At 40.5% G+C, this 26,962-nt stretch overlaps 1 protein-coding gene across 2 annotated transcripts in view; it reads right to left on the bottom strand.

The window, feature by feature from the left end:
• LOC118113156 (MAM domain-containing glycosylphosphatidylinositol anchor protein 1) overlaps positions 1-26,962 on the bottom strand; it is a 175,484-nt gene that overhangs the window by 41,590 nt on the left and 106,932 nt on the right. For both annotated transcript variants that reach the window (XM_035162589.2, XM_035162598.2), the window contains exons 6-9: positions 25,183-25,315; positions 11,615-11,884; positions 7,890-8,219; positions 6,139-6,438 (exon numbers count right to left, since the gene is read on the bottom strand). In XM_035162589.2, coding sequence (XP_035018480.1) covers positions 6,139-6,438; positions 7,890-8,219; positions 11,615-11,884; positions 25,183-25,315 — 1,033 coding nt within the window. The remainder of the gene's footprint in view (positions 1-6,138; positions 6,439-7,889; positions 8,220-11,614; positions 11,885-25,182; positions 25,316-26,962) is intronic.

The following is a 26,962-nucleotide window of genomic DNA, read 5'->3' as shown; positions in this document are numbered from 1 at the left end:
AGGAAGGCAGAAGTGGCAAGAAATCTGCGTATCCACTTCATTATATCTGCCATAAAAAAGGATGGCATCCTTCCCTCACATCGATCAGTGGCGCTTAATGGAAGGAGGCAAAACGAACCCAATAAATACATTATTTAAGTAAAATGGGGCATCAGGAAGGGCAGTGAGTGAGGAAGGATCTGTTTCCTCACACTTTTCTTGGATGTAAATAAACATAAATATCATACTTTCATTCCACGATGTTTCTACCAACCTGCTCCTTTTCGCCTCACTTCTCTCCTCCTAATCAAACAAGTGTTTTCTTGCCCCCGTCCCTCTTTCCACCACCCCTAACCCCGCTTTGCTGTTTCAAGCTCTCTTAACCCCGTTTCTCTCTCTCTCTTAGTCCTGCTCATGAATCTGTCTCATCTCTCTGTTTCTTCCTCTGTTCAGAGTGGGGTGGCCACCTGCACTATTAATCACAGCTGGCCAGCGAGGACAGCAGAGCTCACACAGTGTTACCCTGCGCACCCTGCCTGCATTAGCAAGCCCTCTAAATCCTTCTTGACGAGAGGAGAGGAGAGGAGAGGAGAGGAGAGGAGAGAGGAGAGGAGAGAAGAGGAGAAGGTTTTCAAGTTCCATTATTAGACCATTGCAGAGAAAACAGAACTTGTATCTTAGTTCCAATTCCTACTTCAAAGTCACTTAAAGAAATTCTGCCCCTAATAAATAGTACTTTACTAAATACAATCAATATATTATTATCATCAGGATATGTACCACAATCTTTTAAGTAATTTAACCTCTTCTTTAAAAAACACTGCAGAGGTTTTAGCCAACAACAGACCGATATCCAACCTCCCCTTTCTTTCTAAAATCCTTGAGAAAATTGTAGCCAATAAGCTTTGAGAATTTTCCCAGGAAAGTAATCTATATGAAGACTTTCAGTTAGAGTTCAGAGCTCATTACAGCCCAGAGACAGCCTTGGCAAAAGTCACAAATGATCTTCTCATAGCTTCCGATCAAGGTTTGTGTCTGTCCTCGTCCTGTTAGATCTCAGTGCAGCATTCGACACTATCAATCATCACATCTTACTAGAGAGACTGGAACAGTTAATTGGCATTAAAGGAATCACCCTAAGCTGGTTTAAATACATGTATCAGATCTATTCCAATTTGTGCAAATTAATGGTGAGTCATCTGTGTGCACCAAAGTTAATCATGGTGTCCCTCAGGGTTCTGTGCTTGGCCCAATTTTATTCACCTTATATTTGCTTCCATTAGGAAACATTATCAGGACACACTCTGTAAATTTCCACTGCTATGCGGATGAGTCCCAGTTATATGTATCAATAAAACCAGAACAATGTAATGAATTAACTAAACTTCAAGGATGTTTTAAGGGCATAAAAACCTGTAGTTGCTGTCCTGTAAAAGCTTGGTGTTAAATTGCCAGTAAGACTTTACCCTTTCACCTGACGAAATGAGCAAGCCTGCACTGACAAGGTGTGATCTCTAAAACCAGTCGGGCTTATTGTACTGTGTGCTAGTGTGGAAATGTAGATTCTGTCCAGTCCGGCTGCACTCACCCTATTATTGCTCGCACCTAACCCATGTGTATTGTCAAGTGTGTGGGTGTTTAGTCCTCCATGTGTCTAACAGGTCCAGGTATGTAATTATGTTCCTGAGGCTCTGAGATGACTGAGGACTTGGTTCGTCACTAGTTCTGTAAAGGGTACAATCCAGAGTGCAGTTGAAATCCCCCCCCCCCCAATTATGAGTGGATCTGGTGGTAATTCTGCAGTTCGCTGCACTAAAACTGGTCTGAGCTGTCCCACTATAAACCCCAGTCTACCTCGTCTCATGGAATAGTGTGTGTCTCCTACTTGGCTACTTCTGTTACTAATGCCCTTTTATTTCTATCCCTTCCACCACTGATGTTTAAAGACCCTATCTAAAGACTCTGCATGGAAAGAATAAAAGATAGTAAGAGACCAGACATGACCAGCAGTAAGTAGCAGAAGAAGTGGAAAAAATGTGACCCATGATCTTGTTACTTTGATCACTTAACTATTTTAACAATTTAACTTTTGCTCATCTCAGACTTGTAATGTGTTTTTTTAAGCTGGAACCTTTTTTTTTTTCATCCAAAAAGTCAAAGCCAACCAGTCTTTGCAGCATTCCAACAGACCGAATGAACTTGTCAGTGTCACTAAAGTAGTAACTCACTCTAACAGATTTCTTCTAGGTTACATCCAGAAAAGCATTAATTTCTTCTAAAGAATAGAGATCTGTTCTGTATTTTATCAACAGTGTTCACCTATAGGTTCTATACTGCCTGTTGGGGTAACTTTCCTCTAAACATCTGTGAGGCCATTTTCTGCGACCACACTGGATTTAAGTGAGTAGGTTCTCTCTCTCTCAAAATTGCTGACAACTGTAGGATGTGTAGTATGAATCCAGTCCCCTCCCTCTACTATTACTGAGTTTCTATTGGACGAGAGGATTTCAAGCTCGAATGACCAGCCCCAGAATCATGAGCATACATGTTAAAAAAAACAAAGGATTTATCTTGAATTGATGCCTGAAGTGTATTTTAGTTCTTCCCTGCTGAAACATGTGTTAATCTGAGGTGCAGAGAGGAGAACAGAGACCCCTGCACCCAGGCTGGTGCCATGGTTCAGAAAGCACTGACCCGTCCAGCTCACTCCCCACTCCTCATTATCTACACAGCTATGTATCTCATGTAAGAAGAACACATCTATGGTTTAACTGTAGTTTGACTCAGCCACGCTTCATCAGTTATCCCCATATTTTAAACTTCCTTTGAATTGAATTAGAATCTTCTTTAAACAAAACCTCCTCTGTTTGCTCAGCAGGTCATTTCCAAGCAATTTTTCGACTTTTCATAACTGAGTTAATGAACCTGTCCACATTAGGGGAGGAATCTGTTATTACCAGCGACTGTGTGCTGTAAGTTTCATCATGGAAATCATTAATCTCCTCTAATGAGTATGACTCTGGTTCATCCGGTGGAAATTTGACAATAGCAGGAAACTGTGACAAACTAGCTTCCTCTAACATTTCCTCATTTCATTTCCAGCTTTTTCACTGAGTGATTCACCTGTTGCAGAGTCCCTCACCATTAACTGTCTGACCAGTTGTCACTGATCATGTTTGTCTGATCCGTCACTGCATCCAGTATGGGCCTCAGTATCATCCACAACATTGTCATTAACTTTTCAGCCATTTTACCCTGTTACCTCAGTTTTGTATTTACATGTATGAGGAAGAGAGTTAGCTGTGACCGTAAGGGCCTGGTGCACATACACACATGTTTCAGTGGCAAACCTTCAGCTTCTGTTCATTTCTAATCTGTACAAGAGAGGTGGTCGGCTTTCATTCCTGTGGCAAAGCAACTTGCACAATGGCTTCACATGACCTAATATTTGCTTCACATTGGTGTAATTGTAAGCAGTTTTCAATCCTAGAAAAAACTGTTCTGAAACCACACCAAACTTTCCAAACCAAGTCAATTCTCATTAAATTAGCTCACAATCACAGACACAGAGATATACTTCGAAAAGAGAAACAACAGCAAGACAGCGAAAAAGTTAAACACTGATCATGTACTAGGCCTTTCTCAACCAACATGTGAAAGAGGAGTGTGAGAGGCATCTGTGGTGTTTTCAAGCCTGAACTCAGTGTACCGAGCATCAGCCACTACTCTGACCCTGACAGACAGGGAACAGTCCTCAGGGAAGGACGCCGTGGTTTACGGTACAAAACCCATTAATTTACATGTTTTACAGCCCAGATACACAAATCGATTAATTAAACCACTCTTACCTGTCACTGGGAAACATGCAGAAAGTACATAATTAAAGTGTCAGTCAAGCACTTGTTCCACTCACTTAGCAACTCTGCACACTCCGTAACCACTCACATGCACTCACTCCCGCGAACTCCCAGCATGCAGTGAGAGGAGAGGAGAGGCTGCTGCTCTGGGCCTGTATTTATCAACTGTGTCAGCATGGTAAATTGTTTCTAATGGGCCACACACTTTGAGACAAATGCTTACTTTACTTCACCAACCTTTTCTTCAAATTCAATAAAAATACTTCAGTGGCTTGAGTGATTCTGTAAAATAGAAATTTCTCCATCGACAGAAATAAACAGTCCCCTTGCAGTTTTGCTTGATTGGCATCACATAAATGCCGCTATGACAACAATAATTGTGGTACATCTCAACACAACATGTGTGCCGTTGCGTTGTTTGTGTCCTCGTGTTTTTCTTTCATCTTGTACATATCATCTCTTTGACTGACAGTCGTTTTCATTTGGCCTTGCGCAAAGGGAGTGTGTTGAAAAGGCTGAAGTAAACACTGGATCATGCATTTACTGAAATTGAATCAAACACCAATGCAATGATGTACTGTCTTCTTCGACCAATACGCTACATTAGTGACTCATCTCACAGCATTTTTAACACATAGGGGATTTTAAAGTTCATAGTGGATTTATCTTAATACAAATCGGATCTGTTTTTGTTTGTCTGTTTATTTTTTGATGAGTTATATGGATGTACTAGTCCAGTAATTCATCTTTGCTTCCTGTTTTATTTTGTAATGCCCTTGTGCCTCCTCCTGGTTGCTCGCCAACTGTCCTGCCCCTGCTGTTCCCACCTGTCCAACCTGTTAAACACTCACCTACTTGCCTATTTCCATTGCAAGATTGCTGATAAGGTTTCCCTCACGTTTTCCGAGAGTTTAGTTTCATGTTTTTTTGACTCCTGCTTCAGTTTGTGGATTTTTCCTGATTTGTTTACTTTTTGGACTATTTGTCTCATCTTACTAAGATCCATGTGAGTTTCCCTTTGAGTGTGTCTGTACCAAAACTGGTTCAGGATGCACAAACAACAGAAGACAGACTTTTATATATTCAGTTCAGAAAACCTCTGGCGTGAGATAAAGATTATTGTCTGTAGGTTATTGCATTTGATATTTAACCAATGAGTTGCATCTTATTCTATGGCGGCAGAGGCACTAACATGAGGACATACAGCAGGGATCTCAATTCCCTGCTGCTGTTATTGACAGTTTTTATATATACTTCACTGATTTAGCCCACCTGGTGAGCTAATGCAAACTGAGAATAACCAGTGGGGGTAGAAACTTTAAAGTATTAAAGTATGAAGTATGTTCTTGTAATGGGTATTCATGTCTAACCTCCTGCTATTTTCTCCAGCAATAGGTTGAGTTTTATTATGCTATAAAGTGTTATAGCAGCACTGTGTCGTTTGTATCAATAAATGAGGAAGACTTGTGATTACCCAAAGTAATCGTTTTCATTAAAATCTAAATCAAATTTGCAAGTCACATTATGTTTTCTCAGCGTATTTACATGCAGGAAGATGTCCAGTAATCAGAAGTGATGTCATGATGAAAGCATTGTAAAAGACTGATCTCATGGGAAGGAGGAAGGTATTGAGCTTATTTGTCACTTTACAGATCCTATTCCTTTCTCAAAGTCCATCCTCTGGGGTTTTGTAAGGACAAACCTGACTGCAGTGTTCACAGAGGCTTTCAGACATCCATCCTCAGTTCCTCAAACTCTTTCTTTTTAACATTCTTTACATTACCATACTTTTCCTTATTTGTATGTATGGTACGTATTCATTAGCAAAATGTGGTGTAGTATTTTCATGGATCCCTTACGTCACCTTAGCAACAAGGTAAGACTTTGTGGCCTTTGAAATCCAAACAAAGGTGATTTTGTAAGAACTGTAGACAAAAAACAAAAGTCTGCCACAAAATGGTGTCTAAACAGAATATTGCCATTGTGGTGGTGCAACAGTTGTTACTGTTAATAACCTGGACCTGCTATAATATTTAAACTTTACACATTTCTATTACACATTTGTACTTCTGATGCTCATTTACTTATTTCATTTTATTGGTACTGCTGATATAAATCTGTTTTATTCTAGTATTAGACAAGATACAGCTATACTGGTATTTGAGAGAAATAAATCTGGACAGCACAGGAAGTGGTGGCATAATACTCTCAGTGTGTGACCCTGCTTGATCTAATGTTGGATGTTGTTGGAATTTGTGAGTTGTTCGAGTTCCTAGGTGAAAATAATCGGATCAACACTTACACTGCACGTTGAGCTGGACCTGCGCCTCTCTGCGCTTGATGTTAAGCCCGTTGTACGGAGCAGTCTGGCACCGGTACGCCCCCATCATGTCCCGGCTGACATTCTTGAGCCTCAAGCGGCCGTCAGGGGTCTCAACCACAGTCTTCTCAGCTGGCATTAGCAGGTCCTTTTCTGTCCGTGACCAGAGTATAGGCGGACGTGGTTTGCCATCGACTATCAGGCACACCAGCTCAGCGGTGCCTCCCTCTCGCACGTTGACCACCTGACCTCCTGGCGGAACTGACAGCACTGGAGGAGAGACTGGAAGAGAATGGAAGAAAGAAGTGGTAAAGAAATAGTGAGAAAATGTAAAGCTTTAATCTGTTGCTTCTAGATAAATTGAGACAAACATGAATAACGTATGGGAGATGAATTTCTAATGTAAAACAATGACACAATATAAATACATAATACAATTATTTTACATATACATTTTGTATGCAAGTGAAAGCAGATTGGTTTTCTGAGGAAAAAGTGTCACTTTTCTAAATGGCTCAGGTAGAGGATTCAATGATTAAGTGCACAGCAAAATAAGTATGAAATAGAAAGAAATGTATACATGTCTTTATATGGCAATACGGTGGACATGGCGTTAAAATGACAAATGGTGTGAACACAGAAACTGGCTAAAACAGACACAGACTGAGTATAAAAAGAAATGTTTCACTGTTTCAATGCATGGGGACATTAGAAAAGATCAGTGCTCGCTGATCCTCAAAGTCTGTGACGTACCAACATTGAAGGATAGATCTCAGATCACAGTATTGTATCAACATTATCCCTTTTGTTTTGTTTTTTAAGTATATAATCCAGTATGCATATAGACAGTAGACCTACAGCCCTATGGTTGTGTGCCTCTGACAACCAGTGGAGTTTCACTCTGCACACAATTCTTCTCCAGCCTCATATGAGGTCACCGTGACCTTTGACATGTGGAATCTATCAGTGTATCTTGGAGTCCAACTGGTCAAAATGTGAAGAAATTCCCTGAAGGCAGAGTTGAGGTATTGTTCAAGCGCCCAAGCACATGTTTTATGAGGCCACTGTGACCTTTGACCACCGAAATCTATACCTACTATATATATAAAACCTAATCAGTTAATCTGTGATTCTAAGTGAACATTTGTACCAAATTTGAAAGGATTCTCTCGCGGCTTTCGTAAGATAACGTGTTCACAATGTAAAAAAAGGGTTTGACCACCAATATCTAATGTGTTCATCCTTGAGTCAAACTGAAAATTTTTACGGATTTTGAAGGAATTCAAATCAAGGTGTTCAATAAGGGAGCTGGTGGATGGACAGACAACCTGAAAACTGAATGCCTCCAGCCACTGGCTATCACCGGCTTAAAAAAATAAATGATACAAAAAGAGATTAAACATGGCAGCAAGTCAATGGAGAAAATGCATTTTAGTGAAGGTGGATTTTTCATAAATCAACTCGACACTGTGGGGATCAGGATACAGTCTACTTGAATAGAGAATTCCCAGTTTGGAACCTCAGACATCTGACTGGCCTCTTACCAGTGCAGATTTCACCAAATTCACTTTAAAGTAAATCAGCAGTTAAATATATGCATTTATTTTAATCCCACAAGAGTATTTGGATTTAAAATGTATTGCCCATTTGAAGCATTTATATTTTATCTTATCACTTTAAAGAAATGGTCTCAGTGTGACGGAGATATGAAGGAAAAAAAACTGAAATCCTACCACTGTTCTGAGAGATGTTGACATCCACACGGAGCTCCGGAACCCTGCTGCCGGGGAAATTTGCCACACAGCTGTAGGTAGCCAAGTCTCTGAACTTCATGTCCACGATCTCCAAGCTGCTGGTGCCAGGTGCCATGTCAGGGTCACTGCGCAGCAAGATCAGGCTGTCCGAGTTGAAGACAGGCGCGGCGTTCTTGTACCAGGTGTAGTTGACCTTGTCCTGCGGGGTGGCATCAACGTGGCACGACAGCTTGAGGTCCCGCCCCATTTGGATGCTCTCGCTGTCCTTGTTGGAGTCGGGTGTAATTTGAAAGGTCAGGTTGCTCATCGCTGTGTGTGGTGGTAGAAACAGGCAGAAGAGAGAAGAAGGGTTAAACGGATCGTACGGTGTGAGGGACTGGCTATGGGAGGCCTGACAAAAAAAAAGTGAATGGAGGGGGAATGTCAACAGTGAAATATTTTATTTTATTTTATCACTCAGAAAATACTTGGAAATGACAAGAATATTTTATGGAAGAAACAATAACAAAGAGAACAATTATAAAATTGTAAAGAAACAATTTTATTTAAATATTCCAATCTTAACATATTTGTGCAACTGGCTTGAAATTCCCTTATAAATTCAGTGACCAACTCACAAATTCAAATTTAGCGGATTCCACAAGGGGCACTATATGTACATACAGTGTACAAGTTGGCTGTGAATTATTCAGCACTTTTCTAGTCTTGATTACCAAAGCTCTTAGAGTCCAGGTTTGCTGTTCCTCCATTCACACACACACACACACACACACACACACACACACACACACACACACACACACACACACACACACACACACCTCTATGTGCAGCACCTTCTCTATCACTGGTTTCTCATGAAAGAACCTCATGTCACAGCAAAGCCACTGAAAAGTCCTAATAGAGCTGCTGCTGAACTGAGTTACTTTACATTGGTGAGTTGTTTAAATTTATCTTGTTTGTGTGATGTGACAGTGAATATGTTTTGAAATACCAATGCATATACACCTGATAATAACAATATGTTATTCCCCTAAGGGAAAATGATTCCAAATTTCATGTCAAGAAAGGTCACGGACATGGAAACTCAGGATGCTCCTTCTGCAGAAGCTGAATACTTTCTATTGTGGTCTATGTACATGTAATGAAGGTAACACGTCTATGATGCTTCAAGAAATCTCAAGTGTACTTTTCAAATAGAATCTCTGCATTTAATTAAGTTCTTCTTCATGCTGAAAATAGAGCGCTGCATTAATGTACCTCAACTAACAATCATCGATTCTTGTGTCTGAGTTGAACCTTCCTCATTCAGAAGATTCAGCTCTAAACTTCCTCATAGAACTCTCACCATCACCGAATCTGCTCCACAGCCTTGAAGAACCACACCTAACCAAGAACATTTTGAATAACTTACTCTGTACTTTTTTCTGAGTTAACTTTAAAGTACAAAAGTAACTTAGTTCTACTTTAAAGTACTTTCAAGTTTTAAGAATGACATAAAAAAAAAATAGAATAGACCGGAGTGCATACCTCCACCAAGGCCCAATAGACCTAAAATAAAAAAATTGGTGTTTCTCTGCTTCCTTTAACATTACGAGATAGGATGTATTTCAATGTTTTTGTGGATTTGTTGTATAATTCATAGATCTCGAGAAACTAATCAGACGGGGGGGTAAGTAAAACTTTCCTTTTTTAATAGTACTTTTACTTCAATACAATTTTACACTACTTTTTCCACACGTGGAAAAAAGTTTTAAGAATGACAAAAATATAAAGAGTTGATTAAGTATTGGTAGAGAGGGGAAGTGAGAGAATTAAAAAGTGATTGAAAGAAAGAAAAAGTGGAGGGAGGAGGAAAGATGGCTAATACAGAAAGGAAGATGTGTGACAGAGTATGGGAGGCACGAGGAGGAGGAGGCAGCGGGACAACAAAAGGAAACCAAAGGAAATTGAAGAAGAAAGAGAGAGAGAGAGAGAGAGAGAGAGAGAGAGAGAGAGGAAGAAGCAAATTGTGAAGGAGGGAGAGACAAAAGGAGCCTGATACGGAATAAAGTAACGGGGGCAAGAGGAGGAGGGGGGAAACAAAATCAAGGACAAAGAGTAACTCTCACACTGTCACATTTAATTTTCAGTTTCAAAGGCTGCGTTTCCCCAACCGATTTCCATGTTGAATACAAAACAGCTCTCTGTTACCACACCAAGGGGAGAGAGTGGCAGCCAGGAGGAGAGGGGGCAGGGGCTTGATTTTAACTTATTTTGAGCTTGTTAACAAGATCCTAGGGTCGAGCCAGGGATATAAGGCAGTGACCATATGGTTAACACAAGTATGCCACTTTACCTGGTTGGTAGGATGCAGTGTGTGCCCTTATGTGTGTGTGTGTGTGTGTGATGCAGGGAGGCTGCGGCTGCATGTGTCTCCGAGTGCATGTGCCACCTGCCAGCTTCTATTTCTCCACTCACTAAACGCGTGTGTGAGCATGTGTGTGTGTGCGCGTGTGTGTGTGTGTGTGTGTGACATTTGCCGTGTTGCCACCTGCACTGGTGTGACGATGCGTTCAGGCCCATTAAGCTTACAGGAGAAACCCATCCAGCATACGTTCGCTACAGTGTTAACTAACAGAAGAGAGTGTCGCTAATTGCTTCCACTCCAGTCTCACTAATTGGAGTGAATAAAGATGATTAAAGGGGCTAAAAATAGCCGGAGGGGAGGGAGAATTGAAGGCTTTTATTTTAAGAGTAGGGGAATTAGAAAACGAACGATACTTAACTCATCTATCCTGACAAGTTTCACATCAGCTCTCTGTAATGATGGATCAACTGCTCGTGTGCCGCACACCACACACACACACACACACACACACACTTAGTATACAAGGATACTGAAGTAGTTCCTGTGCGTAAAGTCTAAATAATAACTACAATGGCACCCAGTAGATCACTCTGCCATGAAAATGAAAGCTCATTTAAATTCACCAGATCCTGATTTTTATTAGGATCTGAACCAAATTGCTCACACTCATAGAAACCAGTCCTTTACACATGCCTGATTTTGTCATCCAGGTCCATGAATTATTCTCAACAAAAATATTGAGAAAAACACTAACCTCACAATGTTAAAGAAAGTGACAAAAGTATCCCTGGATCTGCCCCATGTTCCAGATCCACACTGACATTTGAAGGGTTCTTCCCTACCCCATCCTTCCACTAGGTTTTGTGGTTATCCATCCATATATTAATTTTTTTGTGTAACCCAACTTATAAACAAAAATACTAACCAACAAACATAGAAACAAAATGGGGGGGTCAAAGCATATCCTCCTTGGCGGAGGAAAATATTAAAGTATTAATCATATGTGATTATGTGTGTGTGTATTTGTTGTTATATAATAATAATACTAATGTGTTTTTATAATCTGTTGCTCCTTTCCCCCTGATTACAATGAGTGAGGAAAACATATTGAATGACCAGAAAACATAATGGGCGTGCATTGATTTCTGTTTTAAAGCCAGGAATTGAGGAATCAAAATTATTACTGGAATAACAAAGGATAAATTATGTTAAATATTTTGAACCCAAACCAAAGGGAAAGAAAATGGACACACGCATTGACATGTACATTCTTTCCATGTCAAGGGTTCACCATAAATGTGCCACCTTTTGATGAGCCCTCCTCTCTGTGAACAAACACACGTGTTTCACTTACTCCGGACGACCACATTGACGTTCTTTCGTGCAGGGTTGCCCACATTGTTGACAGCCGAGCAGTTGTAAAGGCCTGCGTCAGTCGGTGTGACCGCCCGCAGAATGAGTGTTGCCCCTCGAACCTGTGCGCTGAGGGGAAGTTTGCCGGTGGAACACGACCACGTCACATTGGGGGGAGGGAAACCTGCAGTCACCTCACAGGTTAACTGCACGTCCTGCCCGGGGTCCACCACCACCGTGTCGTTGACTGACAGCCGGATCATTGGGGGAGCTGCGGGGGGAGACACGGGAGGAAAAGAGAGGAGAGAGAGGATTACAAATGCAAATCACTTCCTCTGTTGTAACACAGAACAGAACTGAGTCTTTTTTTTTGCCTGTGCTTTGCAACTGTTGTAGGGGATTGATGGATGCAGACGTCAAAACCTACAGATGCTGAAGCCTGACAGTAATAATGTAATAACTGTCTCTGCACCTGTCATAGCGAGATGCAATTAAAGGTTTCTCAGTGGGGTTGCAGGATGGTTACAGGAGTTTGCATACAAGTGATGGCATTATGTAAAAGTGAGAATGGGAGTGTTATGCTAATGTGTGTGTATTTATGTGTGCACATAAAAGTGTGTGCACATACGCACAGCCTTGCTATGGAAGAAATGTTCCCACTAAAGCCACTTTTCCACTTTTCAATAAACCCACTAACACCCACTAACGCCCACTAACATCTGGCTTTTGTCTGCAATGGGGAATGCAGTCAATCAGCATCCAGTACCAAGTCAAACGACTGGTACTGTAGACACTGGGTTTTTATCGGCTCCAGCTCCGGTTGACAGTGATGGAAACAAGACACATGGCTGAAGGTGCTAGTTTGTTCTATCCTCTTTATTTCCGGAGTCTAGATGCTCACGTTGCTCCTTTTCTGGCGCAACGTTATAACACATAACCTCTGAGCGCTGGTGCATAATTAGCCATGAACGACTGTGTACTTACTGGTTTGTATTACAACGTGCAACAGCGATCTTGTTCTTCGTTTCGTGCAAATGCAACACTGACAAGACAGAGAAGTGAGAGAGAGATTCTCATTTCTGGGGAGTTCGAGATGTCGAACATGAGTCTCAGGGGGAAACAAACAGAAAGGCAAGCTACTCTACTTTGGGAATGGAGTCAATCTAATCGTCTTTTTAGCGAGTTTATCTGCGTTTAAAAAACCTGCTTTTAACGGCCAAATTTGGTGGAAAAGAGGTATAACTATTGGGTTGTTTCCATCTATCCATCTATTATCTGTTCTGTTTGGGTGGCAAATGGAGTTAGAGCCAATTCTAGCTGACATTTGGCGAAAGGCCGAGTACACCCTGGACAGGTCGGAGGGCTCACATATAGAGACAAACAACCATTGACACTTCACATTCCCACCTACGGACAATTTAGAGTCTCTAATAAATCCAATCTGGCCTTGGGTTTGACATCCCCATCTTCTGCTACCGATACTAGCAAATATATCTACTTGGTATCCAACTTAATCCTTGTTTCAATGGCCAAACTGTGGTATTTGAAGTCTGTACATATACTGGTATAAATGTGTTTTCGGCAGCAATAAACATCAAATACACAGAACCACTTATGGATATTTCATGGGAGGGAGTTCCAGATGACTGTGGAGGACTCCCACTTCCCTGTGAAAACCCCAAGACGCAGAGGCAAGACCTGACCTCCAAACAAATCAGCACACAGCAGCTGTTCATGATTCTGTTCAGACTGCAATGATGATGCAGTCTTTGGATATGGGTATATATGGGCCTGAGTGTATGTTTGTGTGTTATAGTGTGTATAGGGGTTTGAATTTCCCGTCCTTTCTGAGCGCAGACTAATCCGCAAACCAAAGGTAATTCATGTCCCTGTTCCCTTGCTCTCATATCGGCCATGTCTTCTCCACTGCGTCCGTTTCCTGTGACTGACCTAACAGCAAAAGTACAGGATGACCCAAAATGCAACTGCGGAGGAGAAAAAAAAAAATCCCCTTTCCCAGACAGAGATCGATTGGATACAAGCAGATTCAAAATAAAAAAAATGGAAAAAAAGGGCAGAGCAGTGGACACACACACACACACACACACACACACACACACACACACACACACACACACACACACACACACACACAAAACTGAAGAGGAAAGAGAGAATAAAAGACGTGACTGAAATGGGAGAGGGGGGGAAGGGCAAAAAGAAAAGAAGGTTATTAATCTTCTAAGAGGAGGTTTGGAGAGCGGGAGGAAAGATTCCAGAGTGACAGAGCACAGCGAAGCGTCCGCACAATGACCGTGTGTGTAAATAAAATTAACAGTTTGAAGCTGTACATCATGAGCAACTTCCGTTGACAGAAAACCACAGCTAGGAAGAGTACATCTGTCTGTAGAGTGTGTTATTCCACTGGTCAGTAATCCAGTGTTGTAGATGTAGTGACCCTTGCGTGCCCTCTTTCAGTGGGTAACTGTGGCTGTGTAAGTTCGTCAGTTGATTTAAAATGTGTGTGATTAGCTGTGGCTTAAATGATGACTCACTGACATGCTCATAATAAGACCAATAACCAGGGTCTGATAATGTTTTATACATATTATTATACTCCATATTTATGTATTGATATTGCATAGATTTGTGAGGAGGTGGGACAACAAATTCCAATGTATTCATAATGTTGCTTTTTCTGGATGTGTAAGTGGGCAGTTGCTTTGTTAACAGATTTTTGCAGGTTTGTGTAAACCACTGAAAAAAAGAAAGAAAGTAGGCAATAGAGCTGCAATTATTTCGATAATTGACTGATCTGTCTCATATTTTTTTCGATTAATTTATTAATTAGATAAAGAGACAAAAAGCTAAATTTGAACCTTTCCAGCAGTTCTCCTTGTACAATGCTGTTTTTACATGTATCACAGACATCTGATATTTAATTATTACAGAACCATAATTCCAGTTTCAGATACCTACAATTTAATTCTGACTTGTCATCCAAGTTCAAGGTGTCCTAAATTCATCTAAATTCAAGATAACTTAAATTAGGTTTAAACTAGTCAGTATGGTGTTGTATTTATGATTAGTCAGAATTAAATGGTGTTTTTCAAAAACTGGAATAGATTATTATAATATAGGTAGTTTGAATCTTACTATGCATTTACATATGTTGAAATTTGGAGATTTGAGTAGTTAAAACAGAATATAATATATTGTTTAGAATGATATTATATACATTTTATATAAAAATGTCTTACTCTGACTGATATCTGTTTTAGTGTGGATAATCACGCTTAACACACACTAAAACGACTTGTCCTGCTTGCGTCTGATACAGAGAGCTGTCTGTGTGACTCACAGCAGACCAGCTGCACTGAGCTGAATTCATGTCTGTATTTACATTCAACTCTTCCAGCAGGTTGTTTTTGTGCTTTAGAACAAAACCGCTGTGAAACAATCAGAAATTTACATTTAGTATCTTTGTTTCTCTGCTTTGTGTCTCTTGACCACCGCTGCTGTCTCTTTCTCTCTCTCTCTCTCCTTGTTGAATCGGGGAAGCGACAGTCGTTAAAAGTACCAACATTTATGAAACAGCAGCAAAACATTACGGCAGTATGAACATAAAGCTGTTAACGATCCACCAGTTAACTGAGAGAAGAAGATGAGGAAGAAGCCTCCTACATGTTTTCTCCTCAGGTTCCTTCCACCATGATGTTGTGGTGCTCTTCATTGTGAAATCTGCTTTACACAGCTTGCAGCTAACTCTTCTTGAAGACTTTTTCTCACACTTTTAACAATCCTCTGTATCATTAGCGGCGTTTGTCTCCGCCATTTTTTAAACGTTTACTCCTGAGAGGAGATGGCGTCGTCACGTGAGCAACACAAGGCGCGGGATTGGCTGGTTTACTGCCCCCACCTCAGCAGACTCTGTCACAGTGTGTGCCGTGTATTATAACAGACCCGAATAATCGGTGACTAAATTAGTTGCCAACTATTACTGTAATCATCAATTATCATCAATTATAACCGATTAACAGTTGTTGCAGCCCTAGTAGGTAATGGAATGGTCAATAATCAATTGATTATCAATGAAATGAATGTTTGCAGGTTTGTGTAAAGAACTGTAAGAAAGAAAGAAAGAAAGAAAGTAAGTCTACCTGTTGTCACCTGATTAACATTTCTGTTAAGCTAACTATAAGGTGACCATTGGAAACCAGGGTTGATCAGTGGTTATACTAATCTCTTGTGCTTTGGAAAACGTCTGTGTTCAGTATTACAGTGTTTTATATGAAACATCCTACAGGACTTCCCTGCAGTCTAATGATGGTGAAATATCTGTTTCAAGTGGTTTTACTGCCTGGTTCAATGTAAATCTGTGCACTTTCTACAGTATTTTAAAGCTCCAGATCACAGGTGGCAATTCTAGCTGCAGCATCTTGTAATGGGTTTTTTGCATATCTCACCGGAAGGTGTAAATGGGGTGACAGGAAGGATGCATTGGGAGAAATGAGCTTGTGATGAAAATGTCCCCTATTTAAATCCCCTGGGTGGCTACAAAAACCGAGTCTCCCCCCTCCTCAACAGTTACGACACCCCGGGGGTAAAATTACAGGCCTCAAATTCTCTGCTGGAGCTGCTTCACTGGCTATAAATTACTAATCCACTTTCTGTGTGCAGTTGAAAGGTTAGTTGATGATTTTTCCAGTGAACAGAGATGGTCCCGAGATATTTGTCCTTTTTCAGTTTTTTTACTTTTTTTTTTATCTAACTGCAACTATCACTTTTATAATCCATAGTGTTTATGCTCACACGTGTTGTGTGCAGTATATATTTATTTTTTAGGATTCATTTTTGGGCTTTTATGATTTGAAAGGACAAGAGAATGAGGCAGAGAGAGAAGAGGGAGGGGGGGGGTCTGTATGTGAGGGATACGATTTATTTTTTGCTGGTAGTCTTTTCGATTCCATTTGTCATTAATCACATTTGAGCAGGCTTTGAGTGTTCATGCAGAGAGCTGTGAACAAAGATTAGCCAAAATGTCATCTGGCCCTAAAACCCCATAAAAAAGTATCATTGTTTGTGTTTTGTGTGGAGATATTCAACTCGAACAACAAAAGAAACTAGCTGTGTACACTGTATGGCGAATGGTCATCACGGGAAGCCCCAAAATATTGACTATGGCTCTGAGGTTGATGTCTTCATAACATATCTGCTTTTATTATTATTTGTATATATGTATATTTATATGATTGAAGGTTTACCATCTCTGAAAAATCCAAAAGAGCATATTTAATGTTTTTACAATTTATATTTGGTAATTTTGCAGAAATAAACTCCAGACTGGGTTTTTTTAAATGGGCACCAGCGGACAGGAAGGTAGAGAATCCAGGCTGTTATCAACCTGAGAGACTGTTAATCCTCAGCGAGAGTCCGACCCCACAGAGTACAGGAAGCAATTCATTCCTCTAATAGACTTTATGCAGTACATCCTCTCATCTAATCTCTTTTTTAACAGATTGCAATTGCTGTAATGAAAGAGGTGCACGGAGGCTCGACAAACTAGTTTACAGATGCACCAAGCTGTGCACACACACGTACACACACGGGCGTGTACTCTCTTAAATGAATGACAAAAATGTGCATACAAAAACACACACTAATGCGATATCTGTTTAGCTAACCTCGCTAGTGATGGCACTCAACGTGACAAGAAATTGCCGCTGATGTAACAACTGCAATCAGCACATAAATAGCTCTGTCTACTCCCATTGTATCACATCCCAGCAGCGGGAGAGTAAAACCCTGTAGGTCTGACGAGAGTATCACAGGAGCTTCCTCGGAAACTGTTTTGCTCGGTGATTTCTCCGTCTGCGAGATTCAGTTAGAGTGCTGTAATGTGTCATTGTAATCAGGGATATATTGTTGATGAAGCTCGATGCGTCAAAGTGAGTCTTCATGTTGCTCTTGTGGTTTTCCTCTGAGTGCACTCCTGTCACATATTGACACAGAGATTGTCTTTGCATGTGGTAGTTTGTGTCTTTCTGCGATGGACCTGATCAGGATCTGTCTTTTCTTTCTGTCTGATATCATAGAAGCTATGCGTGCCACTATAGATAATAACTCGTATTAATGTACAGTAGATACCTAACGAATGATTACCCAAGAATGGTGATTAAAAAAAGATGTAAACATAGGCAGAGGTCAATTTAATGATGGTTTCTGTCTATCCACAAGCTCTTTTCAGAAATGAACCCTGGAAAATGTCTGAAAAACTTCAACGTTTGGTTTCTCCTTCCTAGTTGTCAAAATTACTGAAATTCAATGATGTATTGTAGGTCGTAATAAAACAGATTTCTTAAGTGTTGTTTTAAAATGTTTGTGTCTTATGTGATATTTGACGCACATTTGTAAAACAATGCAAGAAGGGAAGATGGACAAAGGCCACAGGACAGTGGATGGCAGGAGAGGGAGAATTAGTGGAACGCTTGACAAATGAAAATTAATGGAAAAACCTTTGTAAAAAAACATTCAGCATACTAGGGAAGAGTAAAAACCCACAGCACATGCAGAGGAGGTGAAAAGCTAATCTTAATTGATTACATGCATGATGTCAAGCACACACTTATCTTAGACTGAAAAGAAACACGTGTGGGTTTAGTTTCTTCTCAAGGTCAAGAATATGGCCTTTAGGAAGTGATTATCACCCTGGTTTAGTTGCTATCGTGCACTTCATTGTGTGAATACCCACTACACACAAACACACACACACACACACACAGACAACTGATAAGCCCCCTACATTCATTTGTGAAACAAATGAATAAACAACCAAACAAATTAAACACATAATCCAGAGAAAATAATAAGCAAATTATAGAAAGAAAGTCTGCGGAGAGGAAAAAACAACATGAGAGATAAAACTAAGAGTGAAACGAGGAGGGAGGAACTGAGGATTTGAGAATTATAGCTTCAATTTCCTGGGGATGCGTGGGTGACGGTAACAGTGGGATCAGCCAGTGCTCTTCCCAAAGTAAAGGGATTTATGGGCAGTACAGCAGTTTACAACCAGGTAACAAATGCCTCTCTGCTCCCTCCCTCCCTCTTTTCCTTCTCGCTGTCAGTTTGTCACCTCTGTATCTTCAATATCCATCTTTTTACCTTCCCTTTCTCTCTGTCTCATATACCTGGGTCTCAGTCTTCCTTCTTTCTGCAGTTTTGTCTTTGTTCACTCACTATGACTTATTTCTCCTATCACTGTCATGCTGTGATCCCAGTTTCAGACTTAGTGGGGAAATCAGCGGAAAATATAAGTTTAAACGTGGAGATGGAGGTGTAGCTTTGTGTTTGGTAGCCACTGAGTCAGTAAAAATGATGGCGTGGTGGCAGGTCGGCCTATGGAGCACTAACAGGAAGTACCAGGTGTGTCTTGAAAAATGGAAGATTTTTACCATCCACAAGAGGAAGAGTGTGTGTGTGTGTGTGTGTGTGTGTGTGTGTGTGTGTGTGTGTGTGTGTGTGTGATAATGGCAAAAAATAAAAATAAAAACACCTCTAGCCGGAACTACCACAGAGGTGGTTTTGAACACTTTGCTGAGTGTGTATGTGTCTGTGGACAGATTGTGTTACTTCTAAAACTGTGTGATTCGGTTACAAAACTTCACAGTCACCTGCAGCATTTTCTACGAGTTAAGAAACTGAACATATACATTTTTATAGATATTAACAAGAAGAAAAGATCCTCAATAAAAAACACAACCTCACATCAGTCTACCTTTTATAAGGAAAAAATAAGAAGTCTGATACACTTTGTTCTAACTCAAAGATCTCAGCACCATAAATATCAGATTTTTTAAATTAAGACTTTGTTTTTTGTCTGTAATCTTTCTGCTGACACAACTCTCCACTTATATTAGACGCTGTCTCTTCTCATTCATGTTTTTACATTGTGTTGTTTTGTTGATGTGCTCTGTTACACACAACCTTGTGTGTAAACTGGCTGAACAGATGCAGCACACACAGGCTTTAGTACTGAGGGTTCTTGCAGATTGTACATTGATCCACAGCTTTTCAAAGGGGAATTCACACTCAATAGGATTATATATCTATATATATTATACACTTGTTCGACTGTCATATTGTTGTGAAGGTGCACTGTAGAGTTACAGTAATCAATATAAGACTAAATCTACTTGCCCATAATTCAGATTGACTGGATAACACAGTTTGTCAGCAGTTTTAAATCTTTGTGTTTGTGTGTTTTTGCAGCAGTGTGTAATTTTGCTGTGATTCAGCATTTTGTCACATTTATATCAACATATCATAAAAATACTTTTTTTTCATTACATATTTTGACACGCAGAGCTGCACATTAAAGTTTCCCAAGTTCATAAGGCTCAGCATTTACAAACTGTGAGAAAGTCTCTGAACAGTGACCGAACCGATTGTAGTGAAACTTGGCGTAAGGGTGGACTATGGGCCAAGGAAGAAATCTTCAAAGCTTCAAAGAGCATTTTTGTGAGTTTCTTTAAGAAATTAAACAGAGATCTTTGTGAAAAAGAGAATAAATTGAATTTAAGGGCTGTTGGGCCTTGGTGGACGTATGCGCTCTACAGTGTTGTTTTAATGTGAAGTGTAATTTTAAATTGTTCCTTTTGTATTAATTTTTGAATGCGGATAAATTTGTGTTCACTGAACCATTTCACTAATGTACCACTTACTGACACCTAGATGTTTTCTGATGGAGCCCATTACAATAAAAACATCTAGTGATTTAAAAAAAGTATTGTATTAGCTACTTAAAAATATATAATAATCCACGAGTGGTGGTGGTATTCAGACTTTGGTATTCAGAGGAACAAGTTAATAAAGTGAAGATATGAGGGGGAAAAAACTTTAAAAACTATACTAAGCAGTAATGTGTAAGGAGTGACACTGCAACTGATTGGCAAATTGCAATTTTCATATTTGTTTCCATAATGCCCATTTTGACAAAACAAAAAGTCCACAGAAGTCAATCTAATGTTTTGCTCCATCCCTACACATGTCCCGGCCTTGTTCCATTACCCTCTCCACCCCCGTAAGCCATCGTTTTAAATAACATCTCCAGAGCATTGCTCCCATGTTTTGGGAGGCCATTGGAGAGGATTTGTCCGCCGTCGAGAGTTACTGGAGGGCACAAGCCCCAAACTCAAATCCCGAACTGAGATTATGATATAAAAATCAATCAATCCCCTTGTTCCCGCGCGGTGTATCAGTGTGATGGCATGACCTAGTTGGATGAATCTAATCTAAGCAGTGACTGACGCTGCAAGGACAAAAAGGAGCTCAGTGGGGGTGATAACAAAATACACTCATTGGATAAATATTATGGAGGAAAAAAAGGAAAAAGCAGGAGCTCACTGTGTGTTCTCCTCTGTTTCCAATCATCTCTATTCCTGTGGCCATCTCTCGGTTTCTCACCTTGTCTTTAACCTCAGTGTATCTGTGACCTTTCTCAGAGTGTTGTGGCCGAAATATGTTTAACTTCAGCACAAACTTAATTTTCAGAGGTAGTAGTCAAGTGTTAGAAATATTGAAAATCCCACAGAAATAGCAGATCTGGGCAGGATTAGATACAGTTATAGTTATTGTACACTTATACTTTATGAAACGTGGAGCTGTGGTATGTAGGTCCTGCCGATACGTGCGCTCAAGCAATCGCAATCATGACATTTCACCTTGTTTTTAAAGCAAACTTTAAAAAAATACAATGTATGAACAAACATCAGTGTGATAGGAACTACCTAAAATGAACAAAACCATCTTTGAGAAATCCTTGTTGGGAACATTGACATTTTAGTTTGGTCCATGTCCCATCCACTAACAAGGAGGATGTGGGATTCATGACATATACAGCCAGCCACTAGAAGGTGATCAAGATGTGTTGGCTTCCCTTTAGGGGAGCAGTCGTCGATATTTACATACAGTCTAAGGTTCGGTGTGGGAACCTACAGGTGTGTGCATGGTTAATATCAGTACACCATTATAGTTGGCGTGTGTGGCTGTGGAGAGAATGTGTGAAAAAAAAAGCTCATTTTTAGAAAGAGAGTCTTTGGGGAACCATGTTAATGAGGTTTATTTTAAGAAATGTGTGTGAGCAGTGAGAGAAACTGTAAAAATAAATATAAAGACATTTCCTAAACTGCAGCTTCCTCAATCCTCAGCTCCAACACACTCAAGCCAAGTTTCCCAAACTACCGGGGGAGCAGGTTAGGAAGTAGAGACACACACATACACACGTAGACACACACACGGACTAAGCTGTGTATGTTTTCTGCCACTCTGTGCGGCTGTGCGGTCCAGACAGATGGGCCGTTCTGGCAACACTCGGAGTCCTTGTGCCAGCACCAGGCAGGCGCACAGTGCTGATTGTTATGGTATTTGTGTGTCTGTGTCTTTGGGTGTGTGTGCGTGTGTAGTCTGAGCTGTGGGGGTAAAACTGATCTCAACCACAGGAATCCAAAGAGGGGATGAGAGGTAGACAGAGGGGGAGAGAATGAGGAACACTTACATCACACAGCAGGAGCATTTAAACCCTTTTTTTTTAACTCTCCGACGTGTTGATTTTCAACGCTTGCAGATTTTTACGCCTCGAGATAAGTTACAACTAATGGATAGAGCCGAAGGGCCAATGAGCCAAAAATGGGCTCCCTTGCCTTTGGTATACCACTGCTGATTGATATGGTATTACACCTCATGAATATTATCTAAAATACAATGTATATATACATACATATCAAAAGCTATTCATGTGTTTAAATAAATCATATCCAAGACACACTTAGTCCCCCATAATCCATTGAGGGTTCTCTCTTTATTAAAGGCATTTCTCTTCTATCATAATCCATCATTTACCATCCCTTCTCCTCTGTGGTGTTAGCTCAAAATTAATAACGTGTCTGAGAGCCACGGTACATTCACCTGAGTATTACTACTCGCCATGTCCATCTCTCATTTTCTATCTGATTTATTCTCAGGCTTTCATTTCCTCCTCTTTCTATATCTGTCTGCCACCACCTCTCTCTCCTGCACACTCTTTCACAGAAACTCCAAACTTTGTTCCCCCTTCTTTTATCTTCTGCACCTTCTGCACCTTCAGCTCACTTTAGATAATCTTTATCTCTATCAGGCCTTATTGCAAGAGTGATAACTTCTTCAGTTCAGAGTCTGTAAATAAAACATGTAAACAAAAAAGTCAGCGATACCTGTGGCCATGATACAAAGGAAGCAAAAAATAAAACCCTGTCTCTTTACTCTTTAGTGTGTTACTGAGTACACAGTATTGCCATGAAAAAGATATCATGGATTCACAGCGAAGTGTGAACTCTATTCCTGCAGGGTAAAAATACTCCATTACAAAGTCAGGTAATAAAAGTATTACCTTAAAGTTGACTAAATGTTAGCATGGAATTACTTCCATCCGTGTCAAATGTAAAAGAACTCAAAGCAGAGGAAATGTTCACTGTAACTGATAAATCATTATTTTTCTGCTCTTTTATACTTGGTTGAAACTGACTAATTCATTAAGGGCCAATTTAGTAACTGGCTCATTAATTGAGGTGTCAATTAATGACGTGGTTTGTAAAACAAATCTTCACTTTTGTGAAGCTGGTACCATTTAATGTTGAGTATTATTGCATTAAAAATGTCTTAAACAGTTAATACATTTCTCAGTTATTTGATTTAATTTACTCTCCAACAAGTAATGGATTATTGAATCAGTTGAACTACTTCTAATTACTATTGGGTAGTTATTTTATAACAATGTATCATATTTCATAAGCTGTCATGTGTTTTGTATGTTAAACCTCAATGCCAAAAATATACGTAGATGGTCAAATATAGACGTAGTGAAGGAAAAAGTACAATAATAGACTCTGAAATGTGCATTTGTTTCATTATATGCATTCATTATGCATATAATGAAAGTACCTCAAATTCAAAAATGCACCTTATTATATTCCACCTCAGCATTTAATGAAGAATACTGAGATACTAGAACCGTATGGTCCAATTATATGATGCTTGTTTTAACTACTGTCCTGTTTGTACAGTTTTAGTTTTTCTGCATCACATTCAATGATACTATCACTGATTACCTTCTGGACAGGTGAAGTTTAGTGCCTTGCTCGAAGGAAAGTTGATGCCAAAGGAATTACTTGAACTTACTTGAATAAGATCAATACCACTGTCATGTCTGTAGGGTAAATAAGATGCTATACCGCCAGGACGTGCTGGACTCTTTCTTCAAACTATTGTCCTACACACCAATTGCTGTGTACGGATTAAATAAATATGATATAATGTGTTAATTCATGTGTTAATTAGTGAGCTATAGCCGTGCTAATAAGTGGACTTTGATCCGAACCAGGCCTTGATCTTCTCATCTGACTCCAAGCAAGAAAGCAAAAAAAAACAAGTTGAACTATTTCGGAGTTCGGAGATTTAAAGACGTTATATTCTGTTCATGAGGCTGCTTCTGGTTAACCTATAGCCATCTGTCACTTACTTAAAGCAATCTGCACAACTTTGCTCTTTCTACATTTTCAGTGTATATTTATTCAGGGCCTTTGAGTGGGAGGGGAGGAAAAAAAAAGGAATTAAACACCAAACCCTGAACAGCGCTCTTATCTTCAAATGGTTTATGGGCATGTAGAAAACAAGTGTAGTGCCTCGGCTCTATAGGAAGAATGTTTCATTAGGTTTGACATAGAGGACCTTTCTTTTGAATTCACTGACACTACAAAAAGGATTTAAATATCGCTGATAAAAGGGCTGAAAAACACTTTAAAAAAACTATAAAGCTCTTAACTGTCGAGCACGACTTATACTAACATTCAATCCCGCTGGCATTTAGAAAATGCAGCGAAAAAAAGAAAGGGGAGAGAAGAAAAGGAATTTAGTGAATACTGAATAATAAGAAATAAAAAAAAACACAAGCACAGGGTTTTTCCCCCGTGGTGTATCAGTCTGACCATAACAAATCTGACAGGGTTGTCAACGGCAACAATGTTGTCGTAAGTAACAGAGTTGCCGAGTGGTGGCATGGAGATGGACAGAGCAGTGTGGAGTGAATTGGAGATAACAGGAAGTGTGACAACTGAATCTCAGCTGACGGCCCCGAGATGGGCTCTGAGCAACAGAAAAACAAGACAGGCGAACACCAAGCCACGTGGGGGAGGCAGGCGAGGGGCGAAGGGGGACTGAGAGCAAATCTTATAGGAGAGCGAGAGAGAGGGACAGAGGGGGAGAGAGTGACGGAAGTGGGAGAAAGAGAGAGCGAAAGGAGGATGCGATTTCCCCGAACAAGTAAAGACTGAAGCAATTTTAAACTAGAGAGAAAGAGACAGACAGCAAGAGATTCCCGAGCCACGATACAGCAGGCGTGCAGAGAACCGTCAGAAGGGATGAAAGACTCAGAGACAGAGAGAGCAAGAGTCAAAGCAGGGAAAAGAAATGCTTCCTTTTGTGAAGGCATTAGCATGTCTCAGTTTGTTTTTGCCAAAACAACCAAACAGCTGAACTTACTGGTCGCATTCGTGAGCCTGAAAGTGACCGACTTGTCCGCGATGTTGCACACATTGCGTACGGACACCTGGCAGGTGTAGTCAGCAAAGTCCTTGGGTCGGAGGTTTTTCAGCTTCAGCACCTTGGTCTCACCCTGGATGGCACAAAACATACAGTTCAGGATTTTCATTACCTGGGTGGTGAATAAAACATTTGTGTGCGCTTTGACTGCCGCCTGGTTTTTGTTGCTTCTGTCCAGCACCTAGTTTCCCACATAGCAGAATTGTTTTGGCCACACTGTCACTCTGCCACACTGTCATCTGGCCCACATACAGTGTGGAATAATGGCACTTGGGCGGTCTGCTCCTGTTTGCCAGATCTGGGCCACAAGTAAGCCAAAGCAATACTGCCCATCAACCAAAAGTGGCCCAAATTAGTTTTGTGCTATTTGGGTCACATTCACCATTTACCACATGGGCCAATTTAGGTTCACATCCAGATTACACCTTACCTGAATCACCGCAAATTTGCAAAAAAGTGTTTTGGGATATCTGGGCCACATTGGCCACTTTAGGCTAATATCCATTTTGTTCAGGCCACATTGGGCCAGAAGGGCTGCATCATTGCCTGAAGTTGCCCACATCTGTGTGCTATCTAGGTGGGAAGTGCGTGCCTTCAAAACCTGTCTACAAAACAGGCACACAACATCGTACTGAAACAGAGAATTTAAAAATATATATATCTCATCACATAACCTTCCATGTGATTAATATGGCAATCATATAAAAACATTATCCTAACCATAGATCTAATCTCTCCACATTGCATAACACATAAGAATATATCAATGAGAGAGCTCCAAGCCTTTTATTTGAGTCTTTTCTAAACTGGGTTGTAATCTTGAATTAAAGTCACATACATTTTTGATGAGCTGCAGTGTGATAAACAGGGTACAAACACACACACACACACACACACACACACACACACACACACACACACACACACACACACACACACACACACACACACACACACACACACACTGTGTTTATGTGCTTTCCATGCTCTGATTATCAACATATGGATTCACTGTAATGATGAATTTCAAATGCATGAGACCATCAGGAAAATGAAACTGAGGCAGAATACATCCGTCCTAACGCTGACTATTCATGAAGCTACTGTATGTCTCTAACCATATCAACAGCTTTCTCTGTGCTTGTCATGCAGATGCTCCCTTTCAACATCGCTGATGGTCGTTCAGATCAAGACTTCATGTCTGATACTGTACGACTGTCGGCCTGCTCCAGTAGGTGATTGACTAACAGTGTCTCAGGCAGCTCTGAGAGGAGCTCCACTGGCTGGCTAATTGAACTCCAGGGGATCTGCTCTGTGGCTGACTGACACTTTGATAAGTGGATAAAGGGGAGGGGGGTTCCTTTGTGGAGGCAGTGATTTTGCATTCAGACTGAGAGACTGTTTTTTTTGTTAATTTGTCATCTTACTGACTCGCTGGTTTACTGAACGAGTAACTTGCCAACTGATGGGATGAGCAGCTTATTTCAATATGACTGAGAGCTGACGAGTCTCTGTTAAGAGACCTAGATCTCAATCAGACCTGGTATTAACGTCCCACGTGATCCGATCAGTGGTCAGCGCTAAGTTCAGATCTGAATTCACCTTAATGCGTCCTGAGATCCGATCACTCAGACCACATGGAGGTGGTCTGGGACACGTGTGGCCACATTGTTTTGCTCTGAGGACGTAAATGCATCCTGGGCCTCATATTAAGGAGCGT

The sequence above is a fragment of the Hippoglossus stenolepis genome, chromosome 1 (assembly GCF_022539355.2).
Source record: "Hippoglossus stenolepis isolate QCI-W04-F060 chromosome 1, HSTE1.2, whole genome shotgun sequence".
NCBI lineage: Eukaryota > Metazoa > Chordata > Actinopteri > Pleuronectiformes > Pleuronectidae > Hippoglossus > Hippoglossus stenolepis.
The sequence above is the reverse complement of the archived record's forward strand: the minus strand, read 5'-3'. Positions and strand labels throughout refer to the sequence as shown.